Here is a 16425-nt window from a genome sequence, read left to right on the forward strand (position 1 = left end):
TACGCGCCGTAAGCAGTAGTGCGTTATTTTGTCTCATATTTAAGTGTCATATTATGTCTCATATTTAGGTCTCTTATATTTAGGTCTCATCTTTTGTTCCATATTTTGTTTCATATTTTATTACAGAATTATATATATCTCTGGGCACACCTCAAATTTGCTCCAAGTCATTAACTAAGATCTCACGCCCAGCTTATATCCACCGATCGAGAACTTAGTTCAGCTCAGCAGCGGCAACCTCTAGGAGGTTGTCCTGGCCGAGGGCGTTCTGTGTGTATCTGGCGTTGAACTTGAGAACATGCTTGACGGCGTTGACCCTTTGCACGTTCAAGGGCAGAGGCTCGGTGCTGAGGTACCAGGCCACGCTCTCGGAGCATGGAGGAGTAGTGAGTGACCCGTTGTATTGGTAGATACCGTGGGTCTTCAGGTGCCGACTGAGAGCAGTGAAGTCGAGGTGGCCAGTCTTGGTGTAGATGCTAGGAGTGGCGATGTCATCAATGTGAGCAAAGACGGAGTCGAACAGGGGGGTGGAATAGCCGAACTGGGAGAGCTCAAAGACGAAGGCGACGACAGCGATGGCGCCAGCTAGAGCAAATGTTAGTACAAGTGTTTAAACTTCAAGGAGTAGAAGGTCTTTAATCAGGACTACACTGTAGATGGACATACCGGTGTTCTCGAAGACGAAGTGAGCCTCCATGGGGTAGTACTCATCGTTGATGCGGTGCTCACTAGGAGTGTGGAAGTGGAACTGAGCAAGCTTGTAGGAGGCAGCCTTGGTGACCAGGGAACCGTTGGTCAGGACAACCTCAAGACCGGACCCAAGGTTCTCAAATTTGATGTCGTCGGCATTAGGGATGTTGAATTGAACGGAGTTGGCGGCAGCATAGTCAATGTCTTCGGTGACAATGTTGATGGGCGACTGACGTTTGCCAGTGGAGCAAGCGCTGTTTTTCTCTTTGTTGAGGCCGTACCAGTTAAGAGGGCCGCCGAGGTTTGTGTAGTTGAAGGAGTTGATGTCGACAGTGCCATCGGCCGAACGGGGCAGCAGCGAGGTGCCGTGAAGGCACGAAGCGGACACCGCGGTGAGGAGGGGGAGGATGGCAGCAGCAACCTTCATTTTGACGGACGGAATTGAGATTGAAACAAAAAACGATTATGTCCTGTCGACGAAGATTTGTGCCGGGAAATGGGATCTTTATACTCTCGCCACCCAACAGCGGTATGGAAATTTGAGATACATAGATCCTCTTCGACCCTCTTCCAGGCCAATACGGGTAACTGACTAGCTGTTTTCCGTAGAAGGGGTCTCTGATGAAGAGAACCCCACTGTTAAAGACAATCTCGGCATCACCGAACAGTCTAAGATGCGGAAACGAGATCAATAAATCGCTGATCGAGATAAAGATCGACCACGCGTAGACAATAAAGGTTTAGTACCTTTTATGGAGAGCTGAGTACTGGATCTGGATGCCTCAATCGTCCTAGAGCCCGCCACATGCTCTTCGGGAGTGGGTCTCCAAGTTTCGTTGGAGTCCCATTGCACGCTGGTCCCGATCTCCACTGAATTTGTTGCTGGGTACGATCCGCGTATTGTGTGAGTTCCGTCCATTACGAACACGAATCCTGGGTGCGTGCCCAGAAGCTCTGCTTACGACATCTGGATTAGTTCGGGTTCAGACTTACCGGAGGACTTCCGTCTTGTTATTCAGTCAGATCCAGCATCGACCGGATGGGTTAAACGGAATCCCCGAGGTACATTGTATATTCTTTGCTTATTTCTAGTCTACCCCAGCTCCCTATTTGTTTGATTATATCGACTTCTTTGTATAAAAATAAGCAATCGGCTTTGCTAGACTTCGCAGGGTTCCTGTATGCAGAAATTTGGTATAACTTTCGAAAGAAAACGGTATGTGATCGCTTTTCGTGCTTATGCTACTGCTGACTCACCGGTCGTCAATGGCGTGCTGCACTATGTACTTTTACTGTTCATCCAGATCCCTGGGGCGTGGCTTCGGAGAAACGGGATGCCCTTAACCAAAGTAAGCAGGATCGACAAGTCCCGCGTCCCCCGAGTAGAGTCAGAACCTCTGCCTCTGATGGCTTTCTTAGCCTGTTGAAGTACAATTAGTCTCAATTTGTAGGGGTCACCTCGGAGATACTCGGTCTAGGAGAAATGGAATTTTTCAGTTTTTTTATGTTTTCTTTATTCTATTTCAATGGGCCGTGGTAGAGCATTCTAGTCAAAGGTGGCTTCTAGTCAAGCTTGAAGGGTAAACTTGCCTTCTTTGTAGTCCTTGGGACGGTGTGTCTCGGTGGGCGTTTCCTAAAGACAGGTCGAGAGATCGTCAGGTATGCCGAACTGCACCTGACTTGGAGCAAACTTATAGCTCATGGGTCTGATTGGCTCTAGGTGGCCCACTGCTGACTGAACGGACCCTCAAGTTGGCTGTTGCAGGAGTCGTCTTAACGTGTGTTATAGATACTGTCCCTATAGTTAGAGCCCCTAGGCCGAGAGATACAGTCGATGCAATATAGACTGGTCTATATATACAGGGAATCGATACTGCCAACCCCCATCCTCCTTTTACCTGCTCCCACCTCCCCTAACCTGAATTCTCAGAATAGGCTTAGATCAATAAAATCACCCACCGCATTCCTCATCTGTTCAGAGCACGCAGCAGAGCACACAGTAAAGCACTCAGGCCACGATAATTGACTTCTCAGCCCAGTAAGAGCCATTAGCACTCGAGTATGTCATGCGGCTGCAGAAAGGAGGGCGTTGAGGGCGTGGAAGCCCCCGTCGGCGGCGCAGATCGAAGGGTCCTTCGTAGTAGTTAGCGTGGAGGGGTTGTTTCAATTGAACGAAGAGAAGGCGAGCTAATAGGCGGGAAATTGGTGATCCTACTAAGCAAACCTGACTTGGAGGTCTTCGGCTGAACAAAATGGCATGTGGCCGGTGGGTAGTTAAATAACTTATGTTAAACACCCGAACAATGAGGCTTGAATATGCTACCAGAAATGATTGATGCCTAGACTCTAAAGCATGAACGGTGGCAGGAGGGGTGGTGGTAGTATCAATATCCTATATCTATAAACGTTCGAAGCTCTGGAGATCATTCTTAGCTCATGTGGGCGGTACCAGCCGTTGGTAGACGGCCAATAATGCAAGAAAGCGATGATCTGGAGGAAGAGCCATAGGAAGCATGAGCGAGAACCATCTTAGCCTTCTGAGGTCAGCCCTCTACGGCAGTAGCACGGCTTTCGTCATATAAGTGGTAGATGAAGACGAAGCACAAGCAAAAGGAAGAAAGGGACTGGGTGTGGATCAAGCCAGATTGCCAAATCTCCTCCGCCACTTCAAGATCCCTCACTAGAACATTTCATGGGAGAATATGGGTAACTTGAAATGACTCGTTAGGGAATTAAAGCCAATACATTCTACATATACCACGATAGCTAAGCAAGGTTGTTTTTCTTTTAAAGTAACCTCACTGGTCTATAACGTAACTCCCAAACGAACCGCGCACCTAGCCAGCCACGCAGCCGGAAACACTTATGAAGTATAGAGGAGCTTTAGGGCCTAAAGGGAAAAGCGACAAGGGCACTTCTATAGTCCCAATGAATCCAAAGATTTAGGAAAAAAGGAAAAAAAAGAAACATACAACAGCCAGGATTCGCATGTGGTCACCCACCATACTACTAACTGGCCGGCGTGTGGCTTAAGTACGGCTGAGCGGACGGGAAGCCCTGTTCTCCACACCCTATGGTCGTATGTACGAGGAATAGACTCAAGAGGATTCAAGATCTTTATGAAGTACAAGAGTAGGGTTGTAGGTATTTATGCCTTCTTAGCTTTAGTCTTCCTATAAGTAGAAGTATTCCTGGCCTTAGGTAGTGCTAATATGTATACCAATAAGAAACGCTAGAGCGATATAGAGCTAAGCATCAACTATAATCGGAATAAATAAAAAGAATAATATACCAAGTACGCGTAAGTAAAAAAGACTTCGTAGAAGACAAAAAAAGCAAACAAAAATAAAAACAAAAATATATTACAGGCAACATTCGCACGTGATACCCACTATACTACTCCTGTAATTGGCCGATGTATGGCTTAGATATGGACAATAGTCGGGGGGGTGTGGTGTCGCCCGGGTGAGTTGGGCAAGCGCCGCTTTACGGTTGCGCGACAGGGGTGAGCAGGATGGGTGCACAATAGGCAGGTTGAGAATCTAGATGAGAGTGGGTGAGAGGCTCTGGTGCGCCACCCGCGCGCACTGCCCCCTCAGCTGAATTCAAGTGATAACACCTATCTCCTTACACGTATTTAGACCATTTAATTCAGCCTAGGAAAAGCCAAACAAGCGGGTCAGGCTGACTTCAATGTTGCCTTGGCCTAACGAGCCTCTGTTGGAATGCAGCAGGACAGGTGGATACGCGGAGTGCTTGGATGGCAGACTGGGCCCAAATACCCACTGCAGCTTTGGGGTTATAAAGTCATTTAGGAGTAGCAGCATGGTGTATTACCACATGCGAATCCCGGCTTCTTGTATGTTTTTGTTTTAGATCAATCTCGATATACTCTCTTGTCTTATGGAATATCTAGCGGCCCAAGGTTCATGGTTCGCGAACATGTTAGTGATCAAGAACCCAGTCGCTGGCCGACCAATCATGTTTGAGGTGTATATGCATTGGTACCTAGTGATTAAGCGCCTTGGGACTTAAGTAAGACGGAGCCCCATTTGTCTCAGCAGAAGCTGATCACCTTCACAAGAGACCACAAAGACACAGACTAGCGGCGGAAATTGCAGCGAGAGACTGTCTCTGACGAGTGCCATGACTTCTCAAGTCGCACCCCGTCTGTCTGGTGCGTTCCAGAACGCCAAACAAGACTTTTTGGCTTCACTGAAGGACCCATCTCTATTCAACAGTGTATCCAATATCAAATCAATTGATGAGGTTTACGCGTTCGCTGCTCAGCTTCAGCAGGACCAGAGTAAACGCGAGGGATTACGGCACCTTTGCAAGATCGCGCCTTACTTAGACCGACTAAAGCAATATGCTGGCGTCATCGAAGTGTTCATCCAAGCCAAGCCCGATATTCTGGCGCTCATATGGGGGCCCATCAAGCTCCTTCTGCAAATGTCAGATAATTTGACGCAGTCCTTCGATGCTATCGTGGAAGCGATAACTGGAATCGGTAACAAGCTGCCTCTTTTCGAGGCTTATACCAATATTTTCGAGACTACCGATCGAGTTCTTGACGTACTGGTATTGTTTTACAAGGACATCTTGGACTTTTACGAAATCGTGTTGAATTTCTTCGCGGCAAAACGTCTGATATTCCCATATTTCTGCCTATAATTTCTCTATGTTGCTAAGTATTCTCCAGGTTGGGTTATCGTTTTCGATTCAGTGTGGCCAAGGTACAAAGCCAAGATCAACGTTGTCGTCAGCAGCATCGAACGACATTCCTTGCTGATGACGGAGGAGGTCAGTTTGGCGAACATCAGCGAAGCGCGTGCGGCTCGAATTGCCGATATGGATCGTTGGCAACGGACTTTCGAGTTTCAGGAGGCGCAAGATTTCCTCAGCGTGCAATCCTACATTTCGCCGAACTTGTACGACGATGAGCTTGATAGGCTCCAAAGAAGAATATGTGAGAGAACCGGCCGATGGCTTCAACGAGAACAGGTCTTGAACTACTGGCTGGATGCGAGTAACGCCGCCACAAGAGTCCTCTGGATGCAAGGTATCCCTGGCGCAGGGAAAACTCATATCGCCTCTATGATGGTGGAAAAGCTAAGACAATCCTCAAAGACCGTGCTCTTTGCATTCTTGAGCTACAGAGGAAATGATGTGACTCCAGTCTCGATCATACATTCCCTCATGTTTCAACTCGCCATTGGTGATGACCAATTCAATGAATCACTGAAGAGGGATTTGCGTGCCAAGATCTCTAATGCATTTCGCTCGAGCCAACGAAATTTGAAAAGCAACACCCGATTTGCTCGCGAAACCTTAACAGAGTTACTCAAATGTGTCGGACCGGCTTACATTATTCTTGACGGTCTAGATGAGGTCTCCAAAAGTGAATACATGGTGGACATACTGAATGAGCTTCTGCAGGTGCTGGACGACTCCACTGAAGTGAAACTCTTCATAAGCAGCAGAGCACAAGAAGAAATTGGTAGGACACTTAAGAAGGCATCTGCCAAAGAGATCCGCGTCGATGAGAGAAACAGCGGATGTATCCACGCATATGTTTCGGTCACAACCGAAAATTGGCTCAGCCAGTCAGGTTATGACCAAAAGGATTGTGGGGAGATTAAAAGCTTACTAACTCCGCTTTCAACTAAAGCTAGAGGTATTTCTGAGCATCAAGACTAGTCATGTCTGAAATTGCGGGCTAACACCTTTTAGGAATGTTTCTCTACGCGAGAGTCGTCATGGATAATGTGCAGATGTGCTACACTTCAGAGATGGTCAAAAGTGAGCTCAGAGTTCTCCCGGAAGACTTACACGAAGCGTACGTCCCTCGTCTCTGAACAGATATACTGAATTGCACTCTGAAAATGGATCAAAGATATTCTAGGGTTCTTGACCGCTTAAACAAACTACCACCGTCATCGAGCACATTGTGTCGACGAGCGTTAGGATGGATAGGGTGCACACCAGTCTCAATCACTGTGGAAGAGATGAGCTTTGCTCTGAGTCTCGATCCCGATGGCAAGAGAGACTTGCCCCGATCGGAGAGTTTGCTAAATGTAGTCGGGCTCTGTGGGCCTATTGTGGAGATATCAAACGGTTATGTCAGCTTTGTGCACTTCACAGTCAAGGAGTAAGCTCATTCATCGCTGTCACATGAAAGGACAGCACTAATCCTTGGAGGAAGGTATCTCTTCGACAAAGAAAATGATACGTTTCTTCACGCGTTGGAAGCGACCACCGAGATGACTAAGACTTGTCTTTATTACTTGTCATCCGACATATTTGACATTGGAATCGAGCCTGAAATGATTGAGGAAAACATATTGACCGGCTTATATCGATTACATTGGTTTGCTACGACTCAATGGATCGTATTGCTCCAAGAGTGCGAAAGGCTGCTGGGCAGCTGCGACTTACCAGAGCCCCTACTTCTCGCGCTGAAACATTTTGCCCACGAATGCGAAAACGGAAATTTCGAGGGTACAGTGGACTTGAGTTCTCAATCAGATCACGAGTTCTCCACGTTAAGACAGAAGGAACCGGCACTACAACGGCTTCTCGTTCAGGAGCTTCATTTTCGCCGCATGGATGTGGGCGACTGGAAGGTAGAAGATGACGATGAAGGTATTTTCAAGCAATTGATCTATAGATTCAGAAAAGAATGTAAAGATTACTGACCACCTACACTCTGGAAGATGACTCGTGGACTAACTTGGATCCGTTCTACCTATCATTCGTTTCAATGCTCATACACGAGAGTTTCGAAACCCTACTCTGTCAGAAAGGACCTCATAAGGCAAGCTGCAATTGCACAAGATTGAAGAAGCTGTATGGTGAGCGCATCTTCAGATGCAATTATGCAATCTGTCAGCCCCTTCAAGTGGCCTTCGTGGCTAGAGCGGATCGCGATACACATTGTCGAAATCACGGCCGGGTATACAAGTGTCCACATCCCTCTTGTGATTTCTCAACATTGGGGTTCTCATCCGCGAATCAACTCCAAAAACATAAGAGCATGTGTCATCTAAATGCGCCTCTGAAGGCTATCCAAATAATACAAACCCCGGAACAGGATGACATTGTGCCTCTGATCTCGGACCTCATCGCGATGGGAATGACTGTCGAATTGCAGGCACTACTGCCAAAACTCAAGCTACCTTCCCCATGGGGAGCTCTTACCAAAGAAGCAGCATTCTGTGGAAAACTAGAGATTTTCCAACTCCTTTGGGAGCGATTAAAACGCCATAATACGCAACGGAGCGAACAATATTATGTTATCTCATGTGCTTGTGAGTCAATCAGGGGCGAGAATATCGAAGTTCTGGAGTACCTAGCTCCTAAAGTCCAAATCGAACCAAGATATCATTTGAGGGAAGGAGTGGATTACATGAAACTCGGTGCGAATTCAGAGTCGTCGCTAGTCTTCGATATATGGAAGAAGAAAGCAGGTGATTTCGAATCTCACTGTCTTATTTATGAGAGCTTACTCGGAAGTTTGACGGAGTCTGCTAAGCAAGAGCGCTTTGCAGACCTATTGGAAGAAAACGTGACTTGTGGCCGTCTCTCGCGACATCAGCTAAGCCTTGCATTGAGGCGGATAGCCTCAACGACCTGCGCTCCTTCAATAGCACGCGTATTGCTCAAGAATGGGGCAGTTGTGGATTACAAGACCAAGAGCACGAAGGGAAGTGAACTTATCAGGACCCCATTATTGATGGCAGCAGGCAAGAACACGAAAGCAGGAGCCGAGCTGATGAAAGTTCTGCTTCTCGCGGGTGCAGATCCGAATGCATCTTATCGACCAAAGAAGGACGGGGGGCCTAAATCTGTGAGCATGGAGATTGGAGCCAAAAGTATCTCGAAGTGGCTACCGTTTAGCTGGAATGAGCTTGTTGAATGGACAGCGGCGGAGCGATCGAATAATTTGCAAGCCAAGGGCACCCGTCCTATCGACTCATAATCGACCACCTTGAAGCTGAATCCGAGACTTGGAAGCTTACGAACAGCCGCTGACAGGGCCTGGTACTTATCGGCTGTCGGCGACTCGGTAGAGGATTCAGCTTAGGCAGTAGGCCTTCAAGAGTTCGGCGGTACTCGGGCGAGCTGAAGCTTCTCCTCGGTTTTGAAATGGATTGCACCCTTCTAGCCACCGACCACTGAGCCAGTTGACGAGCTTAGCCTCCAGCCCCGGCACAGCTCTTTTTCACGTATTCCCAAGATCTGGACACGGCTCTTCTCTGTTCAAGAACCCGTCAGAAAGGAGAACCTGCACCGCGGCCCATCGTTGATCTGTTGATTGTCCTGATTCCATGGTTCTTTGGAGAGGGCATAGATAGAGGCTATATGTAATTGGCGTTCTTGCACATCTCTTACTGAACGTACTAATCGCTTTACAGGGGAGGTGTGATCCCTAGAAGGCGATAAGTTGTCTCTTCTCTCCTCTCATCTTTGTCAATCACCTGCCGCTAATCCATGGCCCCTGGAATACACGACCAGCCCATCTTCTTGGCACCCCTTGAATTAGCGATCCGACAAGGTCCAGTCTAACCCACACCCAATCAAGAAGTGAACAATATCTCGTAACCACCGTCGCTTCCATAAAGCGCACATCCACCTTTTTTCTGGCTCACTTGTGGTATAAATGTGCTTTGAATGAAGCTATGCTAGCAGTAGAGACAATTTCTGTATGATATTAGTTTCCCGCTACTGCCTAGAACTTAAGGATCATCTGATCAGAATACTCACCTGCAGACGGGCATTTTTGAGACTTTCCTGATCTGTATTAGTATCACCAAATGATTGTTGAACGAATCTCAGCTTGGCTTGTTGAATCCCTTGGACGTACTTAAAGAAAAGAATATCAATACAAATCAGGAAGAAACATTGCAATAGCTGCAATAAGCACAATAACCGGCGTCTTACATTCTCGATAGAGTCTTTTACGATATAGCGAGTGACTGTCACGCTGCGACATTGGCCAATGCGATGTACTCGATCAACAGCTTGGGCTTCGACCATAGGATTCCACTGGGGCTCAACGAGATGAACACTGCTTGCAGCGGTAAGATCGACACTAAAAATTTTGCAATCTTGTTAGCTTTCACTGCAGTCGCGCGATTTGTGAATTGGCAACGCACCCTTCCGCAACCGCTCCAATACTAGCGAGTATGACTGTACAGTTCAGGTCTTCATTGAATCTTTTCAGTACAAGAGATCGATGTCCAACTGATGTTTTGCCATCAATTCGTTGGAAGAAGATGCCATTCTTTCTCAAGGCAATCTCAATGAGATCGAGCATTTTTGTCCAGAAACTGAATATGACGCTGGGAATTGACATATCAGTTAGACGGTTTCCAAGGATTAATCGACAAGGGATTTACCTTTTCACGGGAATTCCCTCAGAAATTGACTTATTCACGAGTTGCTCGCTCAGAATGTTCCCTATCAATGCGCTAACTTTTGATGAAGGCTGATAATCAGTCCGCCCCAAGTTATCAAAGGGCATTAGTGATTCTGGAGAGCCAGGTAGGGAATCAATCGATAGTCCAGAAGGGCATGTCGATACTTCGGATGGCCTCGTAATTTTGGATAGTGGGTGGACAGCGGAGGGATTTTGCTTGTTGTACATTTCTATTGCAGCTTGTGGTAAAAGCTGTCCTCCGTGGTTGCAAATCAATCTTAGAAATCCAATGATAGACAACATGGTTGACCAGGATGTCTTATCCATGTGTGACTTCTGACTTAAGTTCCCCACGAGGGAAGACGCTCGAGACTTGAAGAAATCATAGATTCTGCGCTCTTCATGTGTCAAATCGATGTAATGCACCTTTTCAATGCGTGATGGTAGCCGCAGCTGATCTTGCACGTGGTCCTTTGTACGTCGTAAACAAGTTGCAGCGATGAGTTTCCTGAGACGTCGAATTCCAATTTCATGCTTATCAAAAGAATGTAAGGGGGAATCGATCAAATTCGCAAACGCGAGTTTTCCACTGGGACCGGTAAATGGAGCCACTCTGATGAATGCTAGCAAGGCTGCATAGTCGTCCAGTGTGTTGTGAATTGGAGTTCCGGTAAGACACCAACGATATCTAGCCCGAAGGTCGCATGTCGCTTGAAAGATCTGTGAGGAACGAGACCGAATATGATGAGCTTTTTTGACAATCATCAGCAAATTGGCCAGAACCTTTCTGTCTCCTCAAGGGGTAATACGTACCTTCATCAAGGACTATACGCGCCCAACCGCTGTGATTGTGATATAGAACGCTATCTGATCGAGAAGTCGACCATTCGCTGCGCAAAGTATCATACGTCGTCAAAACGATGTCGTTGGCCATCAAGTTTGACGACAATTTATGCCTGGTTGATCCATGGAAAACGGCTATGTTAATCTGTCTCGGCCGAAAATGCCTAATGTCTGCTTTAGCCTCTGATTGAAAAGTCGCTTGAACGATACTGTTTTACCGCAAGATTTGTTGCTCCCATCCCGGGATGGCTGGTAAAATGTTAATGAAGTGCTTCCAAGAAGTGATACGAGATACTCACTTGAGGGGGTGGTAATGACAAGAGTTGCGCGAGGCCCAAATTTGTCTAGAGATGGGCTGTCAAGGTACCACGCGATGAGGGCGAGTATACTGAGTGTTTTTCCAAGGCCCATTGACTGTTCTTTGTAAGAGAGGGCTATTCATGCGATTTACAAACCTTAGAAGACGACTCACATCAGCCAATATGCCTCCCAAAGGGGGCTGAGGTTGAACGTCTGATGTCATCCCAGTAATAGTGTGATGATATCTGTAGAAGCAAAGCAGTGAGATGTTATCCAAATCCGTGAACATACATTCAGTGGGAGTCATACTTAACATTGCCGGCAAGATCCCGCGAAAATCGCCAAAGAGGAGGAAAATGTGCCCCTACAAAAACGCTACTCTCCTTTTCGGTCATCATAGAAAGTGCTTTGATTTGGTGTCTAGCGACCTATTAGCACAGAGAGCATATAGAGGGTACCCAGCTTACTCTTTGAGCTTCGTCTGCAAACGCGGGCTTTGTTCAACAGCTGCGAACGTGGCAGGACCATCAACGGTATCGAAGGCCTGGAACACTTCACTACTCCATGGGTTATCCAAGGCTCGATCTAGGTCTGTTGAGTGTAACAGGTTTCCAGTATCAAGCTCTTCGATCTGAGGCATTTCTGTTCCAGGGGCTACCAAGAACTGGGGGTTCCGATACGGGACAGAGGTATCGCCTTGTCTTGGATGTTGGAGAAACATGTCACCGTCGGAAAGAATACTGTTCACTAAGTCAGTCTCGTCCAAGAGACCATAAATCACGATTTTGACCAGCGTATCTTTATGACCTAGCGTCATCCTCGAAGCTTTCTCCTGTTTTGGCCGCTCACATCTGGCAGATAATGTGACTTTGCAATCATGAGCAAGCTTGCCCAGTGCTTGCGAATGTAAGAGACCGACATTGTGCTTTGGAGAACCACCGGAAAGCTTCAAGACATCCCCCACCACTTGTAAGTCAACAGGGACAGAATCCTCGGTTCCCTTTGGTAAACTGTGACAAGATGCCTGGAGTACCACCTGCACAAATGTGTGAGTTCTGATGCCAGCTCGGCTATCTGAAAGAACTGAAAGATTACTGACCATTCCAAAGCAAACATCATAGGGACTGTTGGAAGGTGTCTGGGACATTTTAAAATCGTGTTCTGAGCAGACCGTTGGAACGGGAGTCTTCTCGTCTTGTAGACATGAGTCACTGTACCCCGAATTGGGTGTGGGAAGGGGGTTTTCAATATCCACAGTGTCTGGCAGTAGAAGCCAGTGATTTGCGGAATGCTCGATGAGGCTCAGCGACGGCTCTTCTTGCGCTTCATTCGTGAGGGGCCCAGCAGAAAACATCGACTCAAATTCTTCAATGGGTTGCATGTCTTCAAACGTAGCTCTGCCATTGTCTGGAGGAGAGGACAAATCAATATCACCAAACTGATTACTTGAAGGAGAAACCCAAGGGGTCATATATGGATTCTCTACACATTGTCGCTTGGGTTTGGGATCTGAGTCTTCAACAGCAGGTGGGGTTTTGAGCTGTTCCCAATCTCGTTTTGCCAGATCTGTCGCACTATAGCCCAGCAACTGATCCATTGTAATCAGTACTCCCAGTGTAGATCGTTCAAATCGGGCTTCGAGTTGATGAAATTCCTAGGTGCAAAATTATCAGCGTGGTACGTATCCTGGGGCTGTCTGGCGACGAGGCTTACGCACACAGGGGGTGAGGCTCAGCCGGGCGCAGCAAATTGCCACAGTTTCACGACTCACCGCAAGATTCGACAGGGATCCTCGACATCGCGGCTGGCTACTGGTGGCTTAGTGAAGCGGTGAGTGAAATGGGACACGTCAGAGTGAGAAACGACCACTGTTCAGTATCTTCCTCGAAATCCCCAGGAGAATGGGTATCGAGTATCAACTGAAATTTGGAAGGTGGCCGCAAGAATCTAGGAATGTTGCTATGTGATTGAAGCACGGAACGAAAGATACTCAAAGCGATAGTTTATCGATAGGGAGAACTACGACCGACAACCTGTGAGTCTTATCGGAAGCGATCAGTAGTCGAATCCCACAAGATATCTAAGTATTAGGGAGACTTTACTAGTAGCTTCGATCCAAGACCTTGCTCTAGCTCTTACGGAGTTATCCTAATCTATCATAACATACTCATATCTCTTTGGAGAAGTGGATGTTGTTATATCGGAGAAATAATGAATTTTGAGTCTATCTAGAAAATAGAGAACACCTGATAGACGATGGACCTGGAGATCACCTAAGGGACGTGTGACTGAAGGAAGCGACTAATCCGATTGGGCCTGTTTGTATAGGAGCCCTCTATATAATAGCAGATTCCCTTTCATAGTTTCTTCCTTCTTCACTTTAGTTGTTTCGTTGAATGCACCTTGTTCTTCCAGCCGGCTCCATTGTAACCCTAACTAGGTAACTAATATTAATTATATCTCTATATAGTATTACTAGTAAGACTAGATCTAAGTCTGGCGGGCTTCTGATATTATAGCACCTAGTATTTCTTCTTTTTTAGTATTAAGAATAACTTTAAGCTTATTTTATAGGCCGAAGATAGTTGTAATAATTTTTAGAATATTATTAGTTTTACTATAATACTCTATAAGCTTATTATATCTGTATTCTAGCGCTAGCTTTATTAATTATTATATCTTAGAATCTTATGTCCTAGGCACGAAGAGAAGGATTAGAACTCTTGCATAGGCAGATTCGCCCAGATTCGAGACATAGTGCTGCAAAGTAGTCGATGCACCATGAGCCAAATTGACGCTCGGCAGCAAACAGTTGTATCGCGGTACACCACTTATTGTTATAGAGACTAGAACCGAGATCTTCATAAAATGGCGCGTCAGCGAGTCTCGTCTTTAAATCGTCGTTGATAAGGAGCCACTTGTCATTTATTATAGAGAACTTGAAATGACCCCGCATGAAATCTCACATAAGCCAACTTTGAATTGTATATTTTGCCTTCAGACCAATTACTTCAAGTATATTATAACGAAGGATCTGCAAAACATCCAACATTGATAATTCCTCCCTATGAAAGTTGGTTAGCCTCTCATGCAGATCTCTAGAAATAGGTTGAAACCCTACAAAATGACTTTCATGGCAGCAGGCAGGTTGTGACAAGCAACCTGACGCGAAATGGGGGTCAAGGATAGGAGTGCCTATGACAACGAAAATTAGTGTTTTAGTTGCGAGGTGGGGACATAAATCCGACAGCCAACCTACATTGTATGCCAGTGAGAAGCTTCGGAACTGCTTTGAGACCAAGTGAGTCCAACAGCTTTGCTACCTCGGGTGAATCGTTGCTTTGTAAAGACTCGCAACACAACTGCTGCCCGGCGTCACATTTTGATGGTTTTGGCGTGCCAGCTAAAGAAAAGGGTTGGGGCGACGCAGTGACTAAAGAGCCCGCAATCAGGGTGAAAATAAGCAAAATAGAGAACATTTTGGAAAAGTTTGATCTTTTCAGGATCAATGCGCACAAGAAACTTATAAGTCAGTCTTTGTGATGTTTAAACCTTAAAATAGCCTTTTCGTAGACAGGATAGAATGGGGAATGAACCTGATTGTTATGGCTAACAAGATATTACGAGCATAATTCTTTTGAAATGTGTGACCATACCAGCTTATACGTGGAATGTGTGGCCATACTAGGCTTATATTTGGAATGTGTACTACTTTGCTAGATAGCCTCTTAGCGATAGAATGTTTTGATGTTTCTTTATTAACCATCCGGTGGTGTTCAGGATATCCATTTCTTTGCATACACCTTGTCGGAATGTTTAGGTCGTCGCCCATAACGACGATTTCTTAGTAGCAACATTTGGGATTTTGCAAATGAAAATAATCTTATCATGCTTCGTGGAAGGAACCCCAATGTAACTTGCAATATAAAATGCAGCAGGTGCCAATCAGTATTCCCTCATCTCTTGTCATTAGCGAAATCTACACCATTCGTTCCAACTCTTACCCTATATTCTGCCAAGATGATTAATTGCCGCCTCCTCTTTATTACAACAATGATTTATACGGCCGCGTACTGCTCGCCAGCGCAACGAACTCCTGAGAAAGCGAAATCTGCCCCGCCAGTGTCAGCGTGTAATGTCGGGAAACAACTTTGCTGTAACTCCTTGCACAAGTACAATTCCCCCGGGGTCTCTTCTTTTGTTCAATCGCTTGGATTAAGCCTTATCGATAATGCTATGGTCGGATTTGACTGTACGTTCCCACTTTCTACCCTAAGATGACCCGCGTGACGATTAAAACGAGCTAAACATACTCTAGGTTCTCCTCTCCTAACTGCCGTTGCCGGAGGGTCAAGTTGCAGCCAGCAACCCGTGTGCTGTGACCAAACTGAATTCGTGAGTTCATGGAATTCGTTAATTTTCCTCCTTAGCGGGGATGGCTAATCTCGATTGAAATGAAGAAAGGGCTTGTGAATGTTGGATGCGTTCCGTTGAATGTAGTCTTGTAAATTTGAACCAGAAGTCTAGCCTTTGAGTGTGACAATCGTATCTTGAATCAAGATCTGACAATTAATAACATTCTCAGTACCAACGACCGCGACTTGCTGGTAAAAATAACTGCCTCCATGGCTTGTCGAGTAATAATTAACTGGCGTGGCTCGTAAACACATATTCCTCAAATAGCTCTCCACCTTGGTGCCGATGGGGGGACGGGAGGGCACAAATACATAGCTGCCATGGATCCCCCCTACAATTACGAGACTTATCATGCATCTCGATGTTAGGCTTCATATCTCGTGGCCGCCTATGCAGAAACGTAGGATAATAACAGGCCATCCATAATGATAGTGCTGACACGCACTCCCAACACACCAGTGATTAGCTTGCCTTTTTCGTTCACCAGGATATTAGACTGCGATAAGTAAGTATTGAAAGCAATACCCCTAAATTACGTGCAATACTTTTTCCGCCTGCGCCTACATCCCAGCCATTACTACCATGTCCGGATGCGCAGTTTTTAATATGGCTCGAGAGATTAAAATCAATCTTCAGCTCGCAATCTGTTGGAGTTAGACTCAAGATGCCGGAGCGTAGTCGTTTGACATTCGTTGAATTGAGTGCTTGCCTTTGGTCCTGGTTGGGTCTAACTTTGATGTTTTTGACCTCGATTA

General features: G+C 46.2%; 5 protein-coding genes across 5 annotated transcripts; 2 read left to right on the top strand and 3 right to left on the bottom strand.

Annotated features, from left to right (window-relative positions):
- Positions 1–214: 214 nt before the first annotated feature.
- N7482_001434 (carbonic anhydrase family protein) lies at positions 215–1117 on the bottom strand (the record flags this gene model as incomplete). The annotated part of the gene is made up of 2 exons (XM_056683559.1): positions 215–585; positions 667–1117. 2 exons carry the CDS (start codon positions 1115–1117, stop codon positions 215–217), a joined length of 822 nt encoding a protein of 273 aa, XP_056547165.1.
- Positions 1118–4836: 3719 nt separating this feature from the next.
- Positions 4837–7388, top strand: N7482_001435 (NACHT domain protein; the record flags this gene model as incomplete). Its single annotated transcript, XM_056683560.1, has 5 exons — positions 4837–5335; positions 5393–6367; positions 6424–6529; positions 6596–6841; positions 6896–7388. The coding sequence occupies 5 exons, from the start codon at positions 4837–4839 to the stop codon at positions 7386–7388; spliced, it is 2319 nt and encodes a 772-aa protein (XP_056547166.1).
- Positions 7389–7726: 338 nt separating this feature from the next.
- Positions 7727–8671, top strand: N7482_001436 (uncharacterized protein; the record flags this gene model as incomplete). Its single annotated transcript, XM_056683561.1, has 1 exon — positions 7727–8671. The coding sequence occupies one exon, from the start codon at positions 7727–7729 to the stop codon at positions 8669–8671; it is 945 nt and encodes a 314-aa protein (XP_056547167.1).
- A 764-nt stretch (positions 8672–9435) lies between these two features.
- N7482_001437 (DEAD/DEAH box helicase) lies at positions 9436–11045 on the bottom strand (the record flags this gene model as incomplete). The annotated part of the gene is made up of 5 exons (XM_056683562.1): positions 9436–9555; positions 9634–9784; positions 9849–10034; positions 10092–10902; positions 10925–11045. 5 exons carry the CDS (start codon positions 11043–11045, stop codon positions 9436–9438), a joined length of 1389 nt encoding a protein of 462 aa, XP_056547168.1.
- Positions 11046–11168: 123 nt separating this feature from the next.
- Positions 11169–12851, bottom strand: N7482_001438 (Helicase C-terminal; the record flags this gene model as incomplete). Its single annotated transcript, XM_056683563.1, has 6 exons — positions 11169–11203; positions 11254–11368; positions 11427–11499; positions 11564–11674; positions 11722–12290; positions 12354–12851. 6 exons carry the CDS (start codon positions 12849–12851, stop codon positions 11169–11171), a joined length of 1401 nt encoding a protein of 466 aa, XP_056547169.1.
- Between the last annotated feature and the right edge of the window lie 3574 nt (positions 12852–16425).

The sequence above is a fragment of the Penicillium canariense genome, assembly GCF_028826845.1.
Source record: "Penicillium canariense strain IBT 26290 chromosome Unknown utg000001l_segment0_segment0, whole genome shotgun sequence".
NCBI lineage: Eukaryota > Fungi > Ascomycota > Eurotiomycetes > Eurotiales > Aspergillaceae > Penicillium > Penicillium canariense.